This window comes from Pomacea canaliculata, linkage group LG6 (genome assembly GCF_003073045.1).
Source record: "Pomacea canaliculata isolate SZHN2017 linkage group LG6, ASM307304v1, whole genome shotgun sequence".
NCBI lineage: Eukaryota > Metazoa > Mollusca > Gastropoda > Architaenioglossa > Ampullariidae > Pomacea > Pomacea canaliculata.
In genome coordinates, this window is record NC_037595.1 from 15,730,363 (window position 1) to 15,754,071 (window position 23,709).

General features: G+C 38.3%; 1 protein-coding gene across 2 annotated transcripts in view; it reads left to right on the plus strand.

Annotated features, from left to right (window-relative positions):
• LOC112565614 (E3 ubiquitin-protein ligase rnf213-alpha-like) overlaps positions 1-23,709 on the plus strand; it is a 201,901-nt gene that overhangs the window by 133,138 nt on the left and 45,054 nt on the right. For both annotated transcript variants that reach the window (XM_025241165.1, XM_025241164.1), the window contains exons 59-75: positions 2,118-2,248; positions 4,177-4,372; positions 8,385-8,492; positions 11,289-11,496; positions 12,048-12,189; positions 12,369-12,709; positions 13,733-13,884; positions 14,340-14,552; positions 15,503-15,777; positions 15,997-16,120; positions 17,881-17,981; positions 18,181-18,354; positions 18,617-18,757; positions 19,996-20,103; positions 20,884-21,019; positions 21,515-21,813; positions 22,553-22,667. In XM_025241165.1, coding sequence (XP_025096950.1) covers positions 2,118-2,248; positions 4,177-4,372; positions 8,385-8,492; positions 11,289-11,496; positions 12,048-12,189; positions 12,369-12,709; positions 13,733-13,884; positions 14,340-14,552; positions 15,503-15,777; positions 15,997-16,120; positions 17,881-17,981; positions 18,181-18,354; positions 18,617-18,757; positions 19,996-20,103; positions 20,884-21,019; positions 21,515-21,813; positions 22,553-22,667 — 2,964 coding nt within the window. The remainder of the gene's footprint in view (positions 1-2,117; positions 2,249-4,176; positions 4,373-8,384; positions 8,493-11,288; positions 11,497-12,047; positions 12,190-12,368; positions 12,710-13,732; positions 13,885-14,339; positions 14,553-15,502; positions 15,778-15,996; positions 16,121-17,880; positions 17,982-18,180; positions 18,355-18,616; positions 18,758-19,995; positions 20,104-20,883; positions 21,020-21,514; positions 21,814-22,552; positions 22,668-23,709) is intronic.

Genomic DNA, 23,709 nt, shown 5'->3' on the forward strand with positions numbered 1-23,709 from the left:
CCATCTGCCCCTGGTGCTTTGCCGCTCTTCATTGTCTTGAGATATACAATACAACTTTATTTATCCACAAGAACACAACTTTATTTATCCACAAGAGCAATTCAAGATAGTGTTTTTACTAGCAATAATACATATACATGATATACAAGAGATAGTACCTACATATAGTTTCTCTCTCACTCTCTCACACACACACCTCTCACTCACACACACATACACATTTCCAGCAACAGTACATACAGCTGGTGACCTCAGGTCACCTCAGCCTAGTATAAGATCATAGCCAGTAGAGTTTATCAAGGAAATGGCACGTGGAATGAATGAGTTGTGGTGACAATTGGTTCTGCAGACAGGTATCGCGTACCTACAGCCAGACCATCAGAGTGAAAACTCACATGTCAATGTATGATCAGAAATAGTAAGAGTGAGAACTCACATGCCAATATATAGAGAGGATGCGAGATACCTTCCTAAAGATTTGCTGATGACAAAAGGCTGCCAAAACCCTCTGCCTGATTCCAGTGATTTGGAACAGATGTTAACAAGGGAAACAAGGCTGTTCCTGTTCCCTAGGGAAAGGCTATGGAACCAAGAGATGAAAGAAAAAGTGATGAGACTTTCAATGAAGGACTGATAAAACAGACTGAGGATGACAGAGCTGACAGAGAAAGATTTAAGTGTCTGTAGAAAATACAGGAGTTGTTGGCTGTTACGTAGGATCATGTCAGTGTTGATGTGTCATTTAAGCTTTTTATAGAAAATAGTACCTAAATATATATAACAGTTGAGTACTTCGATGGCATCATTATGGATAGTACTGATGACTGTCTCAGGCCTTTGAGGCATTCAAGACAAAGAAGAGTTCATTACACCAGCATACAAAATGATTGCAAGGCAGTGTTATCAGCAAATTTTACAATCCTATCCTTAGTTCTTCTACAACTGTTAGTTTACAGTATGAACAGTAGTGGAGACAAGCAGCAGCCTTGAGGGGAACCTGTACAGGTGACAACATTATCTGAGAAAATACTGTAAACATAAACTCTCTGTTGTCTGTTTGTTAAAAAGTCCAGGATCCAGAGAGTTAGTCGGGGAGACAGATGGAAGTCTGAAACAAGACTATCCTCCAACAAGTGAGGTTGCACAGTGTTAAAAGCAGAAGAAAAATCAGTGAAGCCTGGCATAAGCACTGGGTTTCTCCAGATGTTTATACAGACTATTTAGTATAAACAGCTTAGCATCATTGACACCTCTTTCCAGTCCTCTAGGCAAACTGCAGTGGGCCAAGATGTGGATCAACAGCAGTCATAACCTCACTCCTTTCTTGAGTGATTTCGAGATGATTGATGTAAGAGCAACTTGACTGAAGTTGTTGGGTTGACTGGGCCTAGTGATTTTAGTGACAGGCACAATATGTTTGAAAGTTTCTAAATATCTATGTGACCAGAATCCACAGATAGTTGGAACAGATGCTGTAAAACTCCATTTAGTTGTTCGACGCAGTAATGGAGGGTGTGTCCACAGATCCCTTCTGGACCCAGAGCCTTATTAACATTTACTCGCCTCAAGAGATCTTTAAGAGAATACTGGGCAAGAGAAGTTCACTAAAATATCTATTTTTGTGCAGCCTTATTTAAAAACTGTTACTCATCCAAAAAAAAAACAAAAAAAAACGTTTAGAGCTATCTGTGTTTGCCATATGGTGTTGTGGAAAGAAGCAGTAGTGACTTTGATTATATGGCATGCTATGTATTTCTTACTGATTATGTATATTTATGAATTTTTGAAAATAAGCTGTTGATCTTTTTAAAAATTTTTCCAGTAATGTTTTCAATTTGTCATCTACAAATTTTTTTATGATATGATAGTTTAAGAAGTCATGAGGTAATTTCTACCTTTATCTGTACCATGGAATAACATGAGTGTTCAGTGTTTGACATGCTGTGGAAGGAAACAGTCACCTTTCCCCACCCTACCATACCCATATACCGAGAAATACGCAAAAAGAAAAAAAATTGGAGCATAGAGAATTCATGTTAAGGACCTGATTTGTGTGTATCTGTATCTGTCTGTGTGTGTGTGTGTTGGGGGTTCTGTGTCTTTCTTCCTATCTTTAGGTGACCACACATGCCAAGTTGCTGACAGAACAGGAGAGGAAAAATTTCTATGACCACCTGCCGATCACAAGTGCCACCTTATTGTCACTTCAGTCATTTGATACAGAGCAGCAATTTCGCAAGCAGCTGGAGTAAGTTGCACTTAATATGTTTTGACATATAGCTTTGGGACCTAGAATCATGTGTCTGAAATTCTGCAAGTCCTAAAATTGTGGGGAAAAAAAAAATGGCAACATACATATTAAGATTCTTGTCGCCATTGGTGTTTTGCAAATGCTCACACAGTGTAATAGGTTATGGTTTATTAAGAACTTCAAAGAGAAGTCCGTATATTAGCTTTGATGACACTTGAGTTTGGATTTATTAAAATACTACCGATAACAGTCTAGCATCTCTTTAATGAAAGCTCACATATCTTAGAATGAGCATTACAAGCTGTCTTATTCTCCTAAATAGCTGCTCAGAGTAAGACCTGTTAAGATTTTGTCTGTATATGTAATTTTGATCTGGAACAGAGGCCTTCTTTAGTTTTGAAACAGAAATTAACTATTAGCACATTTCCTGGCTTTACTGCAGACTCAGTACAATTCCTAAAAATAATAATAATAAATGCAAAATTTGTAAATTGCTTACTGACACTCCTAAGTAGTATGCTCTTTTAGCGTAAGAACAAGAACGAAACATGGACAGCATATGAGGGACAGGAAAACAAGTAACATATGAACTATAAAAGAATAAACAACTGTACAATGAAGAATAAAATCAAATACAGAAAACACAAAGAGGAACCAAATAAGAACAAGAGTTTAAATTAAATCATTAAACAAATTAAAACAACAAATTAAACAAATTCACATAAAGATTCTTTCACAATCATTCCAGTGGCTGAAGAAAATCTTGGTCTAGTTGAGTAGATGTCTAGTTATTCCTAAAGTTAATAGCTTCAGAAGAACTTCCTTCTAGACCTTGTTAAATGCCTTGGACAGGTCATTGAACTCCTAAAATGCATTGTCTATTGACTGTGATAGGTAAATAAGCAGGTTTTTGGTCTTCCTATTTTTCCAGAAGGCAATCTGTTCTTTGGTGATTAGGTTGTTGGTTTTTGCATACAACATGAAGTGCTTGTTTGTTGTGCCCTTGAGGCTATTGCTGAAGAAGCTGAGTAGTTTGAGTATGTCATTCAGTCATTAGTCTTTGTTACCTGTCATTTGGGGGAGCACATGGATAGATGTGGCAGCTGCTTCCTCAGGCCACTGCACCATTGATTTCCTCCTTTTCAAACACTAAGCGCTGTAAGAAGAGGTGGTACCCTTATTCAAGGTTTTGACAAGGTGCCACAGTCGACCATTATTTTGGTCTAGGTTAAGTGGGGACATCTTCTTATTCCACATTTGTTGGCGTTCCTTCATCATGGTGTTGTTGAACTTCTTTTATTTTTGGATTATTTTGCAGTGTTTTCAGTGGATGTGTTCAGCTTCATTAGCTCTCTTGCATCTGACAACTGCTGGTGTAGGTTGGCTAGTGTGGCTTGTAGTCTTTCCTGAAACCATGAGAGATGAATGTATGCTCTTGTTGATGTCTTCATTTAGTGTATAGTTGTAAAGATCTTCACCAAAGAGTTGAAGTTTCTGCTCGTTCACCTTCTTGAAATTCCAGCAGGCTCTCTTCCTGCATTCTGTGGCAATTGACATGACTGCAGTCTGGAGCAAGATTGGTAAATAGTCACTGCTCCTTAGCTGGCTACTAACTGTTCTGCTGTTTTTGTTCTGGATTTTTTTTAGAGGTGAAGACAATGAGTTGATAACTTCTTTTCTTAATTTCTTGGATCAGAACATGTTTTTAATCTGACTTATTAATGAGAAATTAGTCTGTTGTTTATCATCCAGTCTTTGATCTCTTCTCCTCTTGGTCTTCGTGTCTGAACATGTTTCAAGAATGAGATGGGCCACAGACATTTATTACTGTGTATTTATGTCTTCTTTCAGGGTGTTATTCAGCAACTAGAGATAAGGCAAGACTCTATATGTCTGTATGAAATGAGTGTTCTTATACTTGTCAGGACTTTCTTCAAGAACCAAGAGCAGGGCCATAAATTGCTGTTGGTACAAAGTGACTGTGGGGAAGGACATGAGAACCTCATCAAATGTGCTCAATACTGCCTACACAACATGCGGCCAGCTAACTCATCACAGCATCATGTTGTCTTCATTGTCCAGCTTCCCCGTGTTGCTGGTGCCTGCTTTGCAGGATTCTTGGTTGGTGCTCTAGATTTCAGAATTTTTATTTAAAATTAGTTTTATGTGTATTAGGAGGGTGATTGCCACCACCACACCCACTAGTATTCCCACTGATACTACTACAACTAAAGTCACAGTAGCAAGTTAGGATAATCAAAGAAGAAGTAAAGGCTAGAAATGAATGTTTTGGTAATATAACTGAGCTGTGGTGACTGCATCTATGCAGATGGAATTCACCTTGAGAATGATTTGAGACCATTTTTATTCTTATGTCTGTGTATTTATATTTTTTCTGTGTAAAGTGCTGATAGATAGCCTTTGATGGTGGAATAAAACTATAAAAATTCACTTAATTATTGTTATTACTTTAAAATTATGTGAAAATATATAATTTGAGACCATTATTTGAAGATTTAGAAAGCACTATTGCAGCTTTAACAACATGTTAGTGCATCTGTTCATTTTCATTCATTCATCTGTTGGCTAGTACCAGATGACTAATGATTCTGCTTGTCTGCCAGTACTAAAAATCGCTCCCATGAGCCTGGTTTCTCGTGCCAGGGGTTGTCTTTTTGACTGCCTACCTTCGTGCCATCCTGTGAGGCGGGAGGAGGTGGTCCTTGCTAGATTAAAATTACGACACACTTATGCCACGCAGGGACACCTCTTACGAGGTGAACCACTACCTGTTTGTGCATGGTGTAAGGGAAATTTTAATGCGTTACATATTTTTATTGTTTCTCCTGAGCTCCAGACTATCCATCGGCAGTTTTTTGCACAGAATTCTTTGTTTTCCTTGTTCAGGTCCGTCCCATTGGCAGCAATCTTTACATTTTTAAGGAGGATAGGACTTTACCATCAGATTTAAGAAATGTTATGTCCTGATAGTTTTCTTTTGATTTTTGGTTTGTTGGTGGCCTTTTTGGGCTTTACCACCCCTTTTTATGGTTTATCCACTCTTTTACATTATTTTTACTTTTTGTGTTGACTTTTTAAAGAATGTTATGGTTATATGACTTTTGAAGTTTTGTCCCTAAACTTTTAAAGTTAAAATTACTTTTGTTTCCATGATATAGCCCTAGTTGCTGGCACCACATTAAACACAAACATTCATCATAACAAAGGACATTGTTTCTATTTGGGCTTTTGCCATGCTGTTCGATTGGACTTGGCTGTCAAGGCTGCATGTCAGCCCCCTGGCAAATGACACTAGCTGGTATCATCAGACTGTAAACGTTTCTTCTTGGCCTACATTCAGTCGCTATGGCAAAGCCATTGGGACACTCTGGGCCAAAATAAGTTATATGCTACTCTTCCCTGTCTTTCCGACCGCCTACCTTCTTGCCATCCTGTGAGGCGGTCCTTGCTAGATTAAAATTAGGACACACCTATGCCACGCAGGGACACCTCTTACGAGGTGAGCCACCACCAGCTTGTCTATGGTGTAAAGGAAGTTTTAGTGTGGTACATGTTATGATTGTTTTTCCTTAGCTCCAGATTATCCGTCGACAGTTTTTTTTTTACAGCAAATATGTCCTGACACCTGTTTTCTTTTGGTTTTTTGGGTTTGATGGTGGCCTTTTTGGGCTTCACCACTCCTTTTTAAACTCTACTCATTGTTTTACATTATTGTTTATTTCTTGCTTTTGCCTATGTTGGTCTTTTTAAAGAATGCTATTGTTATATATCTCGGGAGGGAGGGGGGGGTTGTCCATAAACTTTTTAATGTAAGAATACATTTTGTTTCTGTGATATAGCCCTAGTTTCTGGCACGGCGTTAAACACAAACAAACAATCGTTATATGTAGATGACGTTATATGTTGACGTTGTATGTAGATGACTTTGCTCTCTGTATCCGAGGCCGATCGCTTCCATTTTTTGAACACCGGCTTCAACTGTGTGTAAACATTTTGCAAAAGTGGGTGACACAAAATGGCTTCAATTTTTCTCCTACAAAGTCAGTATGCATCTACTTTTGCAAACTGAGAGGTATGTTTCCAAACCCATCTATTTCTGCTAATGGCACGGTACTCAAAATGGTCCAGGAAGTAACATTTCTTGGCGTCATCTTTTTAATGTAAGATTACTTTTTGTTGCCATGATATAGCCTTATAGTTGCTGGCACGGCGTTAAACAAACTTCACATGAGCATATTGGGAATAACTCAAGATACAGATTCCAGTGTAGGTGATTTATTAGCCTCTTGTACCCTTTCTTGAGGCAGAACATTATTCTGGTCTAATCTGGTCTGAGTATACACAAAGAGATCCATAACAATTTGAAAAGAGAGTTACAAAATTACTCTAAAAAGCTAAAACAACATACCATCAGTCGCAAATAACCAACTGCACATCTTTCAAGAAACTCTTTGGTATCTGTAATCAAATGACTGGACTTAGTATGTAAGTACTACTGCCAATTGCCTACCATGCTTCACAGCTACTAAAAGTTTTCAGTGATTATTTTACTAGCAAGATTTCAGAAATTCAATCCTATGTAGATTTGATGTCGTTGACCAAGAGCATTTCTTGTGATGTTGTCCTGGGTAATCTCTTTCCAAATTCTAGCCATTCTTAAAGACCGATTTAAATGTGAACATTCTCATAACCAAATCAGCAACCAGTTTGTGAGTTAGACTCAGTGCCCATAGACCTTCTTCTTGAATTTTTTTATGCTTTACTTCCTGTTATCACAAAAATTATTGATGTTTGTCAATAGGTGTTTTTTTCATCTTTGTTTAAGAAATGTCCTGGTGAAACTACCATTTAAGAAGTTCATTATTGACTTCAATGAGTTAAAGATACCACTCAACTTGTCTTTTCTCGCTAAGATAATTGAGAAAGTAGTTTTGGCTCTGGCATTACCTAAATCCTCGGGTTCAGTCAGTTTATAGAATTTTTGCTCTTGTGATCCTGATGTGGATATCTGTCATGGAGCTTTCATCCTTGAAGAGTACCAAGAGTTTCCAAGTACTTTAATCTGTTTACTTTGAGCTATACCTCATTCATATAGATCCCTTCTTTGCCATTGCCATTGACCATAAGCATATGGGCCCTAAGCCCACATCAATGCTTTCATGATTGAAAGCCTTGGACCAGTGATGCCATATTATCATTATGATGTCTTTGCAACTTCCTTCCATCACACCACCTGATGAATGACCATCCAAATTACTTGTCATGTTAAAACCCTGTAAAATATTATACTTGTTATTAATAATAATTTTGAAGATCACCATTTCTTTAAACCACTTCAGACATCTTATTAGAATTATCTTTCAACTGAGACAACTTTGATAGCATTTGTCACAGCTTGATTACTTGTGATAGATGTCATACTTCCGTGATGTCCAAAGACACATTGTGTACTGTTGCCATAGTGTTTGGCTTTTTGGTGTTTATCAGCACAGACTTATACGAGCATTACAAAAGATTTAGCCCTTTGATGAGTATATAATGGCAGAGCTGAGATGGGGGGACAGATGGGTTGGGGATATGATTAGCGACACATACAGAGGGAGAGACAGCTGCTATTCTGTCACTGTTTAGGGCAGTGGTTCTCAAAGTGTGGTCCGCGGGCATAAGTCAGGTGGTCCGCGGCTGACAGTCGTCATATGTCAGCAAAGTGATGCTTAAAGTGATGCATTCCTCGCATTAACATTTTAATTACAAAGAACGAGGTACGTAGTTTAATGTCAACTTATTACTATACTACTGTCACAAAAGTTTTGAATTGTAATGAAACAAATGAGGCAATCTAAATTTGAAATTCATAGTACGGACTGATTTTTAGGACTTCGTGGTCCGCCATATTTTTTACTTAAGTAAAGTGGTCCGCGGTCCGAAATACTTTGAGAACCACTGGTTTAGGGGACATGACACTGAAACTTAGCTGTCAAGGAAATGCAACTGTCCATTCAAGCCCATTTGCTAATGGGTACTATATTTGAGATAATCCAATTGTTTAACAGTTTCTGATTTAACCCTAACCTAACCCTAACGCATTTAAACATATTTAATTTTATTGCAGGGTGGTGATTGGCACTGTCTGCACATTGATGATTTACGTACCCCTGACAAACCCACGCCTTCTCTGGACCTGCTACAACGAAGTGCTCCATCCAGACTGTTGAGACCTGTAAGGAGTGCTGTCTACCTTAGCTTCATAACAAATCTTAACACTTCCAGGATAGGCTTTACTAATAGTCAAGATAACAGTGCTGGGCTGCTTTAAAAGAGAGTTCCGTGGTGACATTCGTGTTAATAATTAACTTTGTAATTTGTTTATGTTATCTGTGTAAAATTTTAAAATTATGTTAGGTTCAAAACGTACCATCAGAAAATGGTACTATTCTTTATAAAACTGCTCAAACCTACTAAGAATTTTTTGGCGCAGGTCCCCTTGGGCTCGACTTCTTGTACTGGGGGTAAACACTGCAGCCTCTCTCTGGCTGGGTGACTAAGCTGGCCCACCTCTTCTGTCATGATATTCTATTTTCTCCCTTACTAGCTCTTTCACCTACCATCTTTTTCTATCACCCAGCCATCACAAGCATCTTAAACCACACAAGCATCATTGTCCATGCAACCTTTACCAGTCAGAAAAGCTACACGCCAGCAAGCATGCAACACAAAAATGACCAAAAAGCGAACATACTATACTACAGGCAGACAAGGACACACAATAAAAAGCAAAATCACCAGCAAAAATCACTCCACAGTACCAAACATCTGGAGCCTCAGCTATAACTCTAGTTTCTGTCTCTAACCTCTTTGCCCTCCTTTGCAAGCAGGGAATGGATGTGGATGAGCGACGTTTAGCGTCGCTTTCTCCTTCCTGTCACCCCCGTGGATCCGGCTTCTCGTGCCAGGGGTGAACACCCAGCCTCTTTCTTCATGGATGACTAAGCTGGCCCACCCTTTTCCCTTATGCTATTGCTTTTTCTCCCTTACCTGGTCCGTTTATCTATAAAGTAAACTTGGAGAAGAACAGTGGAAAAGGAAATGAAAGGAAAGGGCTGGACATGGGGTCATCTGGAGCGGGCTTCAGCCGATCGACAGCTGTTGTGGACTCTGGTTGAGGCCTTAAGTGCAACCTGATGCACGAGGAGGAAAAGATAGATCCCTGCTGTGACCCTGCCCTAAGTCGTACTGCCGGATCGAATCCTCTTGTTGGACTCCGTGGTAGGTGGAGAGCTTAAGGAAAACCGAATTCTTTATATCATGGCACAAAAAACCATGAGAAAATGCGTAAGAGAGGATGACTTTCGGATAGTGAGGATAAGGTGAGAGATTGTGTAACAAAAATTTTAGGGGGGGCCTGGCACCGTTTTCTTGTAGTAGAGGGTGTAGAGCCGGCCCAGCCGCTCTCATCCCTCTTCTTTTGCAATAGCAAAAAGGTTTAAAAATATGTCTACAAACTTCTCTGCTGTTCAACGTCTGCACTCTGGACAATTCCTCATCCAGCGTGCAATCAGAAAACTTCTGAGGCTCTGCACCAATGGGACAGAAAACAGTTTGTCGATTGACCCTTAAAAGTAACATAACACCAATCCCTCAACTTTTCAAGGAGGATCGTTCGTTGCTCTGACCTTGCCGGGATGTCAGAACTTGACATCAAATTAGAACTGGCATCCCAGGAGGTCATAGCGGTGCAGAGAGTCACCCTGAAAAAGGAAGGAAAATCTGTCCCTACCTATACACTCTTAATAACTTTCTGTTTGCCCTAAATACTTGACTTCATTAAAGTCAGCTGTTTGCGGATCAAAGTCTCATACTTTCACCGTTGTGCTGCTACAACTGTCAAAGTTATGGTCACGGGGCTAGCTTTTGACAGTCCCAAGCCCGCTGCTTTCGCTGCGGCGGCATAGGACATGCTGCAGCTGATTGTTCTTCAAGCACCAAATGTGGAATCTTTGAATGGTCTCCTACCACTTCTTCTAGATACTGCCCGAAATAGAAGAAAGAGGCAGCCATTCTTCCTTCTACAAGCTGTTATAGGACACACCTATGCCACGCAGGGACACCTTATGAGGTGAACCACTACCTGTTTGTTCATGGTGTCATCGACAATCTCCAGGATGTCATTACATCGAAATCTTAATCATTGATAGATGGCTAAATCATCCATGAATCAATGGGATTAGTTTGATCGCGAAATATTCTGTTTCTTCGAAGATTTCTGACCGCGTCATACAGCATCAAGTATACAGCAGCCATGCTTAGCGAGCCCCACGCGAGTTACAGGTGGCGAGGGCCGTCTCTACACTTAGGGGTGGTACTACCCGCTAGCGCAATCGAAAGAGGAAACATTTCTCGGCCTTTGCCGCACATAAAGGGTGGGCGGACCTTTGATTGCCCCTAAGTGACCTAGCGGCGCAACGTGACAGTTTTTTGCACAGAATTCTTTGCTTTCTTTGTTCAGGTCCGTCCCATTGGCAGCAATCTTTACATTTTTTAAAGAGGATAGGACTCTACCATCAGATTTAAGAAATGTTGTCCTGATAGTTTTCTTTTGATTTTTGGTTTGTTGGTGGCCTTTTGGTGCGTCACCACCCCTTTTTACGGTTTATCTACTCTTTTACATTTTGTTTACTTATTGTGTTGACTTTTTAAAGAATGTTATGGTTATTAATATATGATTTGGGAAGCTTTGTCCCTAAACTTGTTAAGTTACCTTTTGTTTCCATGATATAGCCCTAGTTGCTGGCTCTGCATTAAATACAAACATATACCCGACCATCCCACCTGACTTCCCTGCAAAAGATTTCCGCACCTCCATCCTGTCACTAGTCGAACCCCTCCAAATCTCCTTCGGTCACCAGATTGTCACCCGGCCAGAAATTACCTCCCACCACCAAACCTGTGCCTGTCCTGTGTCCGTGTGCTCGTGTGCATGGATGTGTATGCTATAAGTTCATGTTCATATGAACAGGAAATGGAGATGGATGAGGAGAACATCAATAGACAACACTCAGATAGACTTATGAAACATGAACAAGGTCTGGAGATGACTTTCAGACAAGACCTGCTAACTTCATGTCTCCAAGCTGCTGTGGCTCTTGTCAGAGATCAGGGTACTTCCCGTGCCACCCATCGCATTAGCATTCTCTTGAAGCTTTTAGTGCCATCAAATGAACCAGGTCAGAGGAATTCACCTTTCACCTTCCTCTCACTGTCTATTTTTCTTTAAACTACATCCATGTTAACATATTTTTTTTTGATTATCAGCTTCTAGTTGTATCATACCTGGCCATGTGCTCATGGACACTGAAACAATCTAGGATCAAATTGCTAAACAGTCTTTAAATATGAATTGCTGTGTAAGAGCTAGTAATGTGTTTATGATAATAGTTACATTACTTTTGCAGATATATTTAAAGATATCTTTGAAAGTTTCTAAATACGAAAAAAGAGAGAAAAAAAACCAGTACAGATTGCTAATTTGTGAAGTGTCATTGTTTGTATATATATTCCACAATATGCATCTGGTTAATAAGCTCCTTAAGACTGAATTCTTGCAGTCTGTATACTGATCCTGTAGATATGTAAAATTTCAGCTTATTTATAGCCACAATAGATTACAGACTGTTATAGTCTTTAGATGTTATCACTATTTTATGTGCTGTTTAAAGTCATCAGAACCCTTTGTGATATTTAAAAAAAAAAACTGTTGATACTGTGCACTTGACAGAGGGAAATCAGTTCTTGACTGGCCTGTGCCACCTGATCTCAAGCCTCATGGAGCAGAAGGAGAAAACAAAGCATGAAGTTAGAGACTGGCTTTTTAGGGAGGCTGCAAAGATTGAGTCTGTCAAGAAGGCTGGCACTTTCAGGTCTGTTGTGGTCTGCCCTTTGTCACTCAGAGCTTGCTTACACTTATAGTTACAGAGGGAAATTGTGAGGGAGGTTAAAGTAGACATGGAAGTATGCAGAAAGGGGCAGAGAGAAAGAGAGCTGGTGTAGCTATAGAAAATCTTGCTCACAAGAATAAGTGCTGGTCTTTGGTCTGTAGGCAATCCTGGAGGCAGTGCCTACAGGGAAAAGTCATCCCAGTCATGGCAGCTGTTATTGCCTACCTGGACACCAACAACAATCTTGACCTGTTGTACCATGATGGGGGTGACACCAGTGATTTATGGGTTCAGCACCTTTGGCTGAAGATCTTTGTGCATCAAGACATTGGGCACCTAAATTACAAGCGTATGCAGTCCATGAATGGGAAGGAAGAATTGGAGGAGTTTGTTGTGCACTATGAATGTCCTTGTGGAGCGCTGTTCTCAGCCAAGCTGCCATTTTCCTGGATCCTGTTACAGTTTGTGGAGAACGCTTTGACTGAAGTCTCCGAAAGTCTAGGTGGGCAAACAGATGTTTCATGCTTTATTTTTGCAGTCTGTTCATGAATATTCATGTTCTGAGTCAGTTAATCTTGACTTGTTGCACTTTACGAGAGTTCTTTATCATTATCATCATCATTCATTCAGTGATACTTTTAAGAAATTCAGGGTAAGTGTTGGGTTTAATAGTTTAAAAAAGAGACTTTGTGAGTCACTAATTAAAGAGTGCTTGGTGAATGGTAAAAGCAAAGGAGGAAATGGACATAAATGGAGAACAATGACATCATTGGTGATCATAATCACAAAGAACAACAAAGAAAATGCAAATAAGCATTCAACATAAGAAGGATAAACACTGATAACAGTTTTCAGAGAAATACGGTCTACTTCTGCTAATATTGTGGAGGGTTCTATAACCTTGCAGTTAAAGCACTTGGACTCAGAAAAGGTCTTGGGTTCAAGGTAGAATTTGGCCAGTGAGTGAAAACTTCCTGCTAACCCAGCAAAGGCAGATAACTGATCTATCACTGAATGTAAAAATGGTAAAATATAAAGGTTATGTTCAGTTTGCTCACTATGGCCACCTGGATATGGAATCTTTTACTTGTCCGCAGCACAGTCACCATGCTTTTCCATGCTTTTGAGCCAGCATAAACCCCTTTTTGTAACAGGAAAGTGGTGTTGTTTTGGCCCTATATTCTCCTGAAGGAGTAACAAGGACTAAACTAAACTGACTTGTCAACTACTGCATCTATCTAGTTGCCCCTTCTTACCCAAGACAAGTACTGGCAAACCAGCATAACCTTTGATTCACTAGTTCCAGTCAAAAATGAATGAGTGATATAGCTTGTAAGAGCAGAGAACTATAAGTTCTATTAGGTGGACAATAACAATTTACCAGTTTCAGTTTATTGACCACTTGAATTCATTGTTATGCTACAACCATTCAATTTCTGCTTACACCTCATTTCTCAAGTAAGATTGTAAACCTGTAATATGATGTGTAAAGCATCATGAAAATGTTTATTGCCATGTGTTCCAGATACAGTAGAGGCTTTTGTGGAAAAGTCAAGTATTTGTAGCTGTATAAAGACTGTGTTCTCAGACTTACCTGTAGAGAGAGAGAAGGTGTTGGAATTGTACATTTCAGATTTGCTTCACTACAACTTTGCCCTCACTGACTGTCAGCACAAAGTAAGGTCCTATATTTAATCTTGATGGTGTATAAACATTTTCCAGTTTCAGTCATGGGAACAGATCATGAAAATAAAGGTTGAAGATCTAAATGGAAACATGAATCTACCTTATGGCTAAGATGATGATAATACAGTGCATTTTTATGGCACCTTCCCCCCCTCCCCCAGAAAGGTTTTAGAAATCCATAGTATGAATATTCTATAGGAGGCTGAAAAATTCCAAATTTCTATAAGAAATTTGTAAAATTCAGAAAATGTGTAAGAATTCATATTATGCCAAAAAATGAAAAAAACGTTCTGTAAGAAATATGCAAAATGCTAAAACTTTGAATCATTGGGAAGAACAGTATACATTGAGGTATCTGTATTTGTACATAGCAGATAAAAAATATATTAAAAAACCCTAAGATTGAATGAATAGGTCTCTGTAAAAAGAACTGTGTTGTGGTACAGGTTTGTTATCAGAGCATGATGGCAGCACTTGCACAAAGTGGTCTGAACATTCCAGAACTAGAGCTTGGTGCTGCATTTGTGTGTCTCCACAAAACTTTGCATTGCATTAAGTCTCGTCTGCATGACATCATAGAAATGTCTGCATGTCAACCCAGTGCCATTGCATCGCTGGTGGATGTGAACAATCATCTGTTAAATGTCAAGGATGAAATGGTAAGCATCACAATTTCATGCATTCATTGCCTGAAGTTAGGTGTTCCGTGTTGGTAAATAAATGCACTCTGAGATTATATATTTAAACAGAAGCTTTCCTACGTGGGCCCGGCTTCTTGTGCCGGGGGGTGAACACCCAGCCTCTCTCTGTCTGGGTGACTTAATTCTTATGCTTTTCTTTTTTTCTCCTTTACCTGGCCCTTTTATCTATATTCTTCTTCCAATCAAGCATCTCCCTGTCATACTACTGTTTTCCTACCTTCTGTCTACACTGCACTTTCTCCTGTCTTTTGTTTTACTATCATACCTTTCTTTCGAAAGTTTGGTACATATTATGATGGTTTGTCCTGAGCTCCAGATTATCTGTCGGCAGTTTTTTAACAGAAATTTTTTTTTTCTTTGTTCAGGTTTGTTCCATTGGCAGCAGTCTTTACATTTTTAATGAGGATATGACTTTATCATGAAATTTCAGAAATTTAATGTCCTGATAATTGTTTTCTATTGATTTTCTTTTGTTTGTGGCTCTTTTGGGCTTCACCACTTCTTTTTACTATTTACTCACTCTTTTACATATTGTTTACTTCTTGTGTTGACCTTTTAAAGAATATTATTGTTATATCACTTGGGATGTTTTGTCCCTAAAGTTTTAAAGTTAAGATTACTTTTGTTTTCATGATGTAGCCCTAGTGGATGGCATGGCATTAAACACAGACAAACAAACCGCCACATTTGCAGCAGTCTTTACCTTTTTAAAGATGATGGACTTTACCATAAAATTTAAACACTAACAACAAACGGAAGCTCAACTTTTTCTTATTTTGTTGATATTATTTATATTTGTAAATATTCACTCTTATGCATTTATGCAATGGTTTATGCTGAGACTGGTGCTGTGTCCATGCTAAAGTTATTAGCTTTGTTGCATCTCAAACCTGTGGCATTTTTTGCAGACACAGGATGTGGCATTGTTAGTGCTGCTAGTTGAGAACCTCACACCTCATCCCAGTCAGTTTGAAGTGGAAGAGGAGCGTCAGAAGTGGGTCAATAGCTACAACAGTATTGTTCCAATCATAACCCGAATCATCAGTGAAGCCAACACCAACAACAACTCCATCCCTGAGACCCATGGTGAAGAAATGGAGCAGGGGGAACTGAGAGCATCAAATGGGATCCCCCAAAAATTGCCATATGGAAGGAAGTGCATACAACAACTGAGAGCAATCAGGTGTGATTCCTTTTATGTTTTGATAGGTGTGTGGTATTTTTTATAAACTGGGCTGTCTTTTTATGGTTGAATTACAATACAAGTAGAACTTGGTAGAACAAGTAGAACATTTTGGAGGTAGGAGAAAGTTGACTAATAAGAGACTCATTAATTTAAGCAAAGAAAACTATCAGCAGAAAAAGCAGTAACTGTCTCTAAAAATCTGTTTGTGTGTCTCAGCTGCCATTGGACACGTGCATCTGCTGTAAAGATGTTCTTGGACTTCACTGAACCCCTTAAAGAGAAACAGACTAAATTGCAGGAAGCTCTGATAAAAGATATTAAATACCAACTACTGTGGACTGTAAGTCATGTTAGTGGCCATATGCCAGGGGAGGGTCTGGTGCTTAGGGAAGGGTCTGGTGACATGTCTAAAAGGGCTGCGTTGCAACCAAAAGCTACTTTTTGTTATTTTTTCCTTTTTCTATTCATTCTAGTCGCACTAGCCAGTCTCTTGATCCACACCATCGCCAGACACTGGAGAGGGTCTGGTGATGGGAGGGTTTGTGCAAAATAGGTGCATTTTTAGTGGTCATGTCATGGGTTTTTTTCCTGTCAGTCTAACCTTAACTCAGAGCTTTCTTGCTATCTGCTCTCCAAGTTCTTTTTTTTATAGTTTGACCACCTTCAGTTTATTCTTGATGTCAGACACAGCTGAGCACCTCTTGTTTACAGCACGTCCATCGTCCCTTCTTTTGTCAATTTGTTCTTTGTTTTTAAATCCTACACCAACAGCTATTTTATACTTTATGAAAGTTTTTAATTTATACATTTATACTTTCAAATTTAATTTTTTTGAGTATCCCTAGCCCGGTCGCTGCAGCAGCAATATCGTCCTGCCCACCCCAATGGACTGCTTCAGTCTGAGCGGATGGCTGTTCTATTTTCACTGCAGAACTACACACCTTGCAGCATGTTCACCGTTCTTCGGAGCACAACTTTTTAATTATTTCAGACTCTCTTTCTGCCCTCCAAGCTCTCCTTTCCAATGATTTTGACCACCCTCTGGTGCTCCAGATTCATAAAATTCATGCAGCACTCATTCAGTGAAACAAGGACATTGTTTTTATTTGGGCTCCTGGCCATGCTGGTATCCCAGGCAATGTCCGAGCAGACCAGGCTGCCAAGGCTGCATGTCAGTCCCCTGCCAAATTACAGTCACTTGTTTCATCAGACTGTAAACCTTTCTTCTTGGCCTACGTTCAGTCCCTAGGGCAACACCACTGGGACACTCTGGACCGAAATAAATTATATGCCACTCTTCCCTGTCTTTCCGACTGCTTACCTTCATGCCATCCTGTGAGGTGGGAGGAGGCAGTCCCTGCTAGATTAAAGTTAGGACACACCTATGCCATGCAGGGACACCTCTTACAAAATGAACCACCATTTGTTGGTCCATGGTGTGGTGGAAGTTTTAGTGTGGTACATATTATGATGGTTTTTTCCTGAACTCCACATTATCCGTCAGCAGCATTTTACAGAAACTTTTTTTCTTTTCTTTGTTCAGGTTGGTCCCATTGGCAGCAATCTTTACATTTTTAAGGAGGATAGGACTCTACTATCAAATTTAAGAAATTTTATGTCCTGATAGTTTTTTTTATATTTTTGGTTTGTTGGTGGCCTTTTGGTGTGTTACCACCCCTTTTTACGGTTTATCCACTCTTTTACATTTTATTTACTTCTTGTGTTGACCTTTTAAAGAATTTTATAGTTATATGACTTCGGAAGTTTTGTCCTTACACTCTTAAAGTTAAAATTACTTTGGTTGCCATGATATAGCCCTAGTTGCTTGTAGGCATTAAACACAAACACACACAAAAAAAAACCAAAAACAATGTTCTTAGTGAAACAAACATAGATTAATGCCTATTCTATCTTTACCACTTAAATCTTCACTAACCCAAGAACTAAAAAATAACTGATATGGATCTTTTTCTACTGACAAACATTTAAAAGTAAGCTAGAGCATCATTATACAGTACGTATAGTATGCATTAATAAAAGCTTTTTTTATAAAATTTCATGATGAACAAATCAGTTAGGCTTGCTTCAAATTTGAAACAGTTGCTTGGTGATGATGCCAACCTAAAAACAAAGAAGACACTGGAATGTGTAGACAGATTCCTCAAACATGCAAATGGACAAGTAATAAAGAAACTTCTTGGGTAAGATTGTGTGATGATACATGTTTGTGTATGCCTGTGTGTGTGTGTGCATGCATGAATGCATGAAAGAGAGAGCATGCACAAATCTTTGTTCATATGTGTGTATGTGCATATGTAACAGTGCATTCATGCAGGTGTGCATAAATTCTTATCTCTCCATATCTACTGTTCAAATTATTCATGTCCTTTGTTGCTTTAGAAAAATAGGGAAGTGTGATTACTGTGAGTCTAAGATGGAGTCGGCACCAGTCAAACTTCCATGCAGTCACAACATGTGCAGTAGCTGCTGGAGACTGGCTGACAACATTAAAAAGTGTCCTCAGTGTGAAGAGAACATACCTGGGGACTGGAGACATGGCGACAACACAGACAGGTTGTGTTTCTGTTTGTGTCAGCAACTACTTCAGTGGATTTAATAAAATTTTTAAGATATTACAGAAGATGACCTAAAGGAGTTATCTTTGAATAAATTTTTCTGTAGTCTTAATTACTGCTATGCCATAAGGCAGTCTTTGTACTTAATCATTTTAGTTGCGGGTTAGGAGCATAGTCTTACCAGCATTAGCAGAAGAAATGGGAATGTTAAAAAAATTTGTAATGGAGTGCATGTGCAGATGCTTACATTTTATTTTCAGTAATGCACGATCAGAGTTAGACAGTTATCAGCGACAGATCAGTGGCTTTCTAATGGCACTAGTGTCTCAGCTGTGCTTTGCTAGACAAGAACCTCCTGACCCTGAGGCTGTGGAACACATCTTTGGATACATCATTCATGAGTATGTTTCTTTGTCTTTGGATATATCATAATATAGGTTGTTTGAAAACATAATGCATGAGCATGGTTTCATTGTTATGGGATACCTTCATATTTCTATATTTTTTTCTTGTGTTTTTTTATGATGCATTATAGTTTATTACTATTATTAAATCAGAGATTGATTTGCTTAGTTGTTATGAAAGTACTGGCAAACACTACAATGACTTCAGAAGATAGCTTGATGAATAATAGATGGATAGTCAATAACTGTTTATTTCATTTCTGTAGGCAAACTAAGGCAAGTAAATGAATATTTCTTAAGGAACAGTGTTTCTGCTATTTTCTTACTTGGCATTATTTGTTTTGTTGTTTTCAGTTGGCAATATCAAGTTTCTTAACCTATTTACTTCCTGTTAATAATGGAAGCCAGATATCACATGTTACGAAAATTCTCAGGAGGTAGAAGCTTACCGAGTTCACAGTACCTATCTGTAGCAAGATAGAAGGATCCACTATATGAGTGTATGTTACTCATCTGCAGAAAAAGCTAGAGGATACAACTGTTTTTTTTCCAACTGCCTTTACATTTTTTTATTTCATATCAGTATAATACAGCAATACAAATAGCAATAACGAATGCTAGCATGTCTTATGCATGTCCTCATCATGATGGATCTCTTTTCACCAGTCACACAGCCCATTGGTATCATCATGAACTAGTTTTGCTTCTGAAGTTCAACAAGAACCCATCTTTTAGTATTTTTTTCCTTTTTCGTCCATTCTCAATTTACATTAGTATTTCATACATGATATATACAGGTTCATTCATAAAAGCATTTTAGTGAGGGTTCCAATAATAGCATGTACAAAAATAGACTAAGCAATGAAGGGGATTGATTCCCCACAGACAAAAAAAATACCCCAAAAAAAAACAACACACCCTCTCTATTCTTCTTTGGGTATAATTCTCCCCTTGGCTACAACAAGGAAGAGAACAAATCAAGGAGATATAAAATGTGTATTTAAATATGTTCAATCAAGAGGTTTCTGTAAGGTTTCCATTGTTGATCAAAGGCTGCCAATTCCTTATTACATTTTTCAACATTTATTTGTCTGTTTAATTCTGGCATGAATACATACATACTACTACCTTTGTTAAAAAGACCAGCTGCTAAACTGAATAAAAATTTCATTCTGCCTATCACTAAAATAGATTCTTGTAATCATAAAAAAAATGGGAGTGTTCTGTTCCGCCAGGGCAAAAAATATGACTCTTCAGACCAAGCATATGACAGTTGTGACTGACCTCATTGACCCCACACCTGTCTTGCGGTCCTTTTTGCTACGGCTTCTCTTAAAACATAGGTGAGACTCCTTTTTTGGATTCAAAAGAAGATGCTGAGTAAAATAGTTTGGCTAATGTTTCTAGGCGGGAAAATTGGGAATGCTTCTCTTCCAAATGCAAATGTCTTCATAGCTTTATAGCTTAACTACATCGATGCACCCATATTGAATGAGCTATTCTATAGATCAATTTGCCATATACCCATATTGAATAAGTTAAAGCTGGAGCTTCACTAAAATTAGGTTTTAAAAATATCAGTACATATGGATTCAGTAAAGCCCAGAAAGTTTCTCTAATGTCTCTTTTTAAAAGCATGATTTACTTTGTCTTCTTGTAATAATTTGTGTGAAAGTAGGCATGTAATATATTTGTTAAGATTAGCTGTGAATTCACAACACAAAATTAAAATAATATTTCCTTTTTCACTTTAATAATAATAATTTATTTATTATAAAAAAGTTCTGATAGTGCCTAATATAGTTCTGATTTAATACTGACAGGCACAATGTCTTAACTTTTTATATAATGATTTGCTGTCAGTTGGGGGTGTTAGCTCTCTAGTGTGTGATCATGATTGTCATTTGTTGTTGTGGTACTGTATTGGCAAGTTAGTTTAATTTTCTCCTTAGTGCTCTAAATTATAAGTATGATGGTAATGATAATGATATTGCTTTTCTTGCTCAAATTTTCCTTAAAGGGGAATTGGCCTAGTTAATAAATTCAAGACTGAGTTCTTTTTCTCAAAAGAGAAGCAGCAGTTCTATAAGGATTAAACCATTAATTAACATGGGTCATTGTAGAGAGAGAGATGTGATGCCTCATCTGGAGGAGTATTTCAACAAGTCCTGGAAGCTGCTGCAGCAACAAATGGCTTCCAACCAGAGAGGCAGCAGCTCTTTACTGGAACTGAGTCTGCTCATCATGCACTGTGTTGAGGTATGGTGGGCATCTCTTATGCTTCCCTAATGACTACATGAGTGCAGTTCTCTCTCCCTTGTAATTAATGAGCATACTCATTAAATATGATGTTGATAGTTAAACTAATGTTCGTCACAAACCTGCCTTTTCTAAAGTTGTGTTACCCTAAAAACAAGAGGCAAGTGCGCTTCTTTAGTAACATTTCTTATGCTGCCTGCTTAGAGTTATAGAGATAAATATATATTTAATAATTATTGTGCATGAATGAATTATTAGCTGAAATTTGGTGAATATATGTAATTAGTATATTATATACACATGTACTATACCTACATCAAGATGTCATTACCATGTATCATTTTGTATATATTGTTGATTATAATCATTTCTAGTATGTGTAATTTTTTTTCTGGACATGGTAGCTATAAATATGGTTGGATGCATTTCCTTCTACCTGCCAGTGCAAATAACCTCATAAGTTGTATGTTTATAACATGGATTGTATACACACAGGACCTGTACCAGGAGCAGGACGCCCAAATAAAGAAAGCTCTGGGTGACTTTAATGCTGAAGAAGAAGCAGTGTCAGTGTGTCAGATTCTTCACTCCTTGCAGCTTACTTTAAGTGACACTCAGGTTGACCTTAACCTGATCTTGTTATTGGGACGCTTACGATTCATGCTGAATAAATGCACAGATATCATCCAGACCACTCTTGGAGGATCTTGCAATCCTTGTTTGACTGCTGAAGTGAGAGATTTACTAATGGCAATCATGCGTCTGTGTCAACATACAAATAATGACTGGCCTAAGTGAGTATTTTGTGATAATAGGTTTTGTAGTCTGTGACTGGTATTCTCTCTGTATCTGGACAAAGTAAGAGATTAAGTAGCATTTTTGTCTGACTGATCCAAGAAAACAGTAGTATTTATTTATCACATCATTCATAAAATGAATGGTCTAGGTAAGAGAAAAATCCAAGGCTAGACCTGCAACCTTTTGGTCATCAGGGAATAAGGTATTAGAGACTACACTTTTCTTGGGGCCAGTTTTTTTTGTGATGGCAATGTCCATGTCTTCTCCCTCAATGGTTTTCCTTCAACAAATTTTTAAGGGAGCAGGTTCCCATTCAAGAACTGCTTGCTATGTGGAAATACACCACACATTTATCAACCCTAACTATAAGACTGGCTAGTGTACGTGTCTATGATCTTGCACTCTAGCGCTCTAAACACTCTGCTATTTGTTTTCCCACATAACTTTTAAAAATACAGTCAAAGAAAGAGGCCCGTTGCTCACCTACAAATGCAGCACCTCCAACAGAGTAGTAATTCATGTAAATGATACATATATGTACACCTATGCAAGTGAGATACGAATGGAGAAAGGGCAATGATTTGGTTCCTTGATAGTGTTTTGCTATTTATGCTGCATTTGTTTTTATCATTTTTAAAAATATTTATTATTATTATATTCCATTATTATCATTTAGTTAACTGGTCTTTTTGGCAATAGATCTACATACTTGTTTTTTTGGGTTTTTCCTCCCAGGAAATTCTTGATCAAGCAGCTGTGCCAAACGTTTGGTGTGCAGGCATACCTAAAGCTAGCCTCTCTTGTGAAAAAAGAAAAATTGCTGGACTGGTTTGCTGTGGAAGAAACAGAGGTATGAGATAGCTAAAGTGGCATTATCTTTAACAGGACTATTTTAACTGCAGGGATTTATAACAAAGAAAGTAAAACCTCCTTATTTAGACTTTCCATATTATGGCTTCCTTTTAGATATGACATGAAAATTTTTCACAGACACATCTGTCAATATAAATGTCATCTCTGTTACACCTACCTATCCAACCCAACTTACAATTGACAGTTTGTGCTCTGTTATGAATTTTTTTTTAGCAGAAGGTGTGCCTTAAAATGCAAGTTTTCAAATAACTTCATCTGGCTGACCCTATACTAGGATTTTTATGCAGAAATCATGTAAAACAAATTAAGTAGATTTTTTAAGGACTTTCTTATTCATTGGTTCATCAATCATTTCGATACATACCACATTGCTCTAGTCTTATCTACCAGCTGCTTGTGCTGAATCAACCTTGTAATGAATAAAACGGAAGCTTTGTACAGGCATGCCTCGTTTTAGTAGCTTAACTGGAAAAAATCGTCTGCCAGCAGTTCAGTAATACAAGTTCGTGGTGAGGCTGATACATGGGCAATAGTTGAAGATCGTCGTTATTTTCTGCAGATGTAGCTTACATCCACCATAGGGGGTGCAAACAGTTGTGTTTCCTTGGAAGTTATAAAGTCCGTAGACAAGATGCTCGATCTCCTCTCAGCTCTGTCTAACTTTCCCCCCTCCCCCTATGTAATTCCTGCAATTTTCATGACTTAATGAGTACTCTGTTTAAAGGAAAGTACTCTATTTAAAGCATGCTCCTAAGGAGTGTGAGTACGCGCTTTACAAATTTTGCATTTATTATTATTAAAAGCACGTAAACTCTTTCTTACACAAAAATCCATTATTTATACAGTCTCACATTTCTAATTAAACTGTACACTCCTCTTTCACCTGCAGCTACCATAGTACATTAGTGGTGATAAAAAGAATATCATGTTGAATACCTTGGCTCGGCAAGGAATTTCATTCATTCCCATCTCACAGCAAGTCTTCTCTGCGTCTCACTCCTTAGACCTCTAATTTGTGA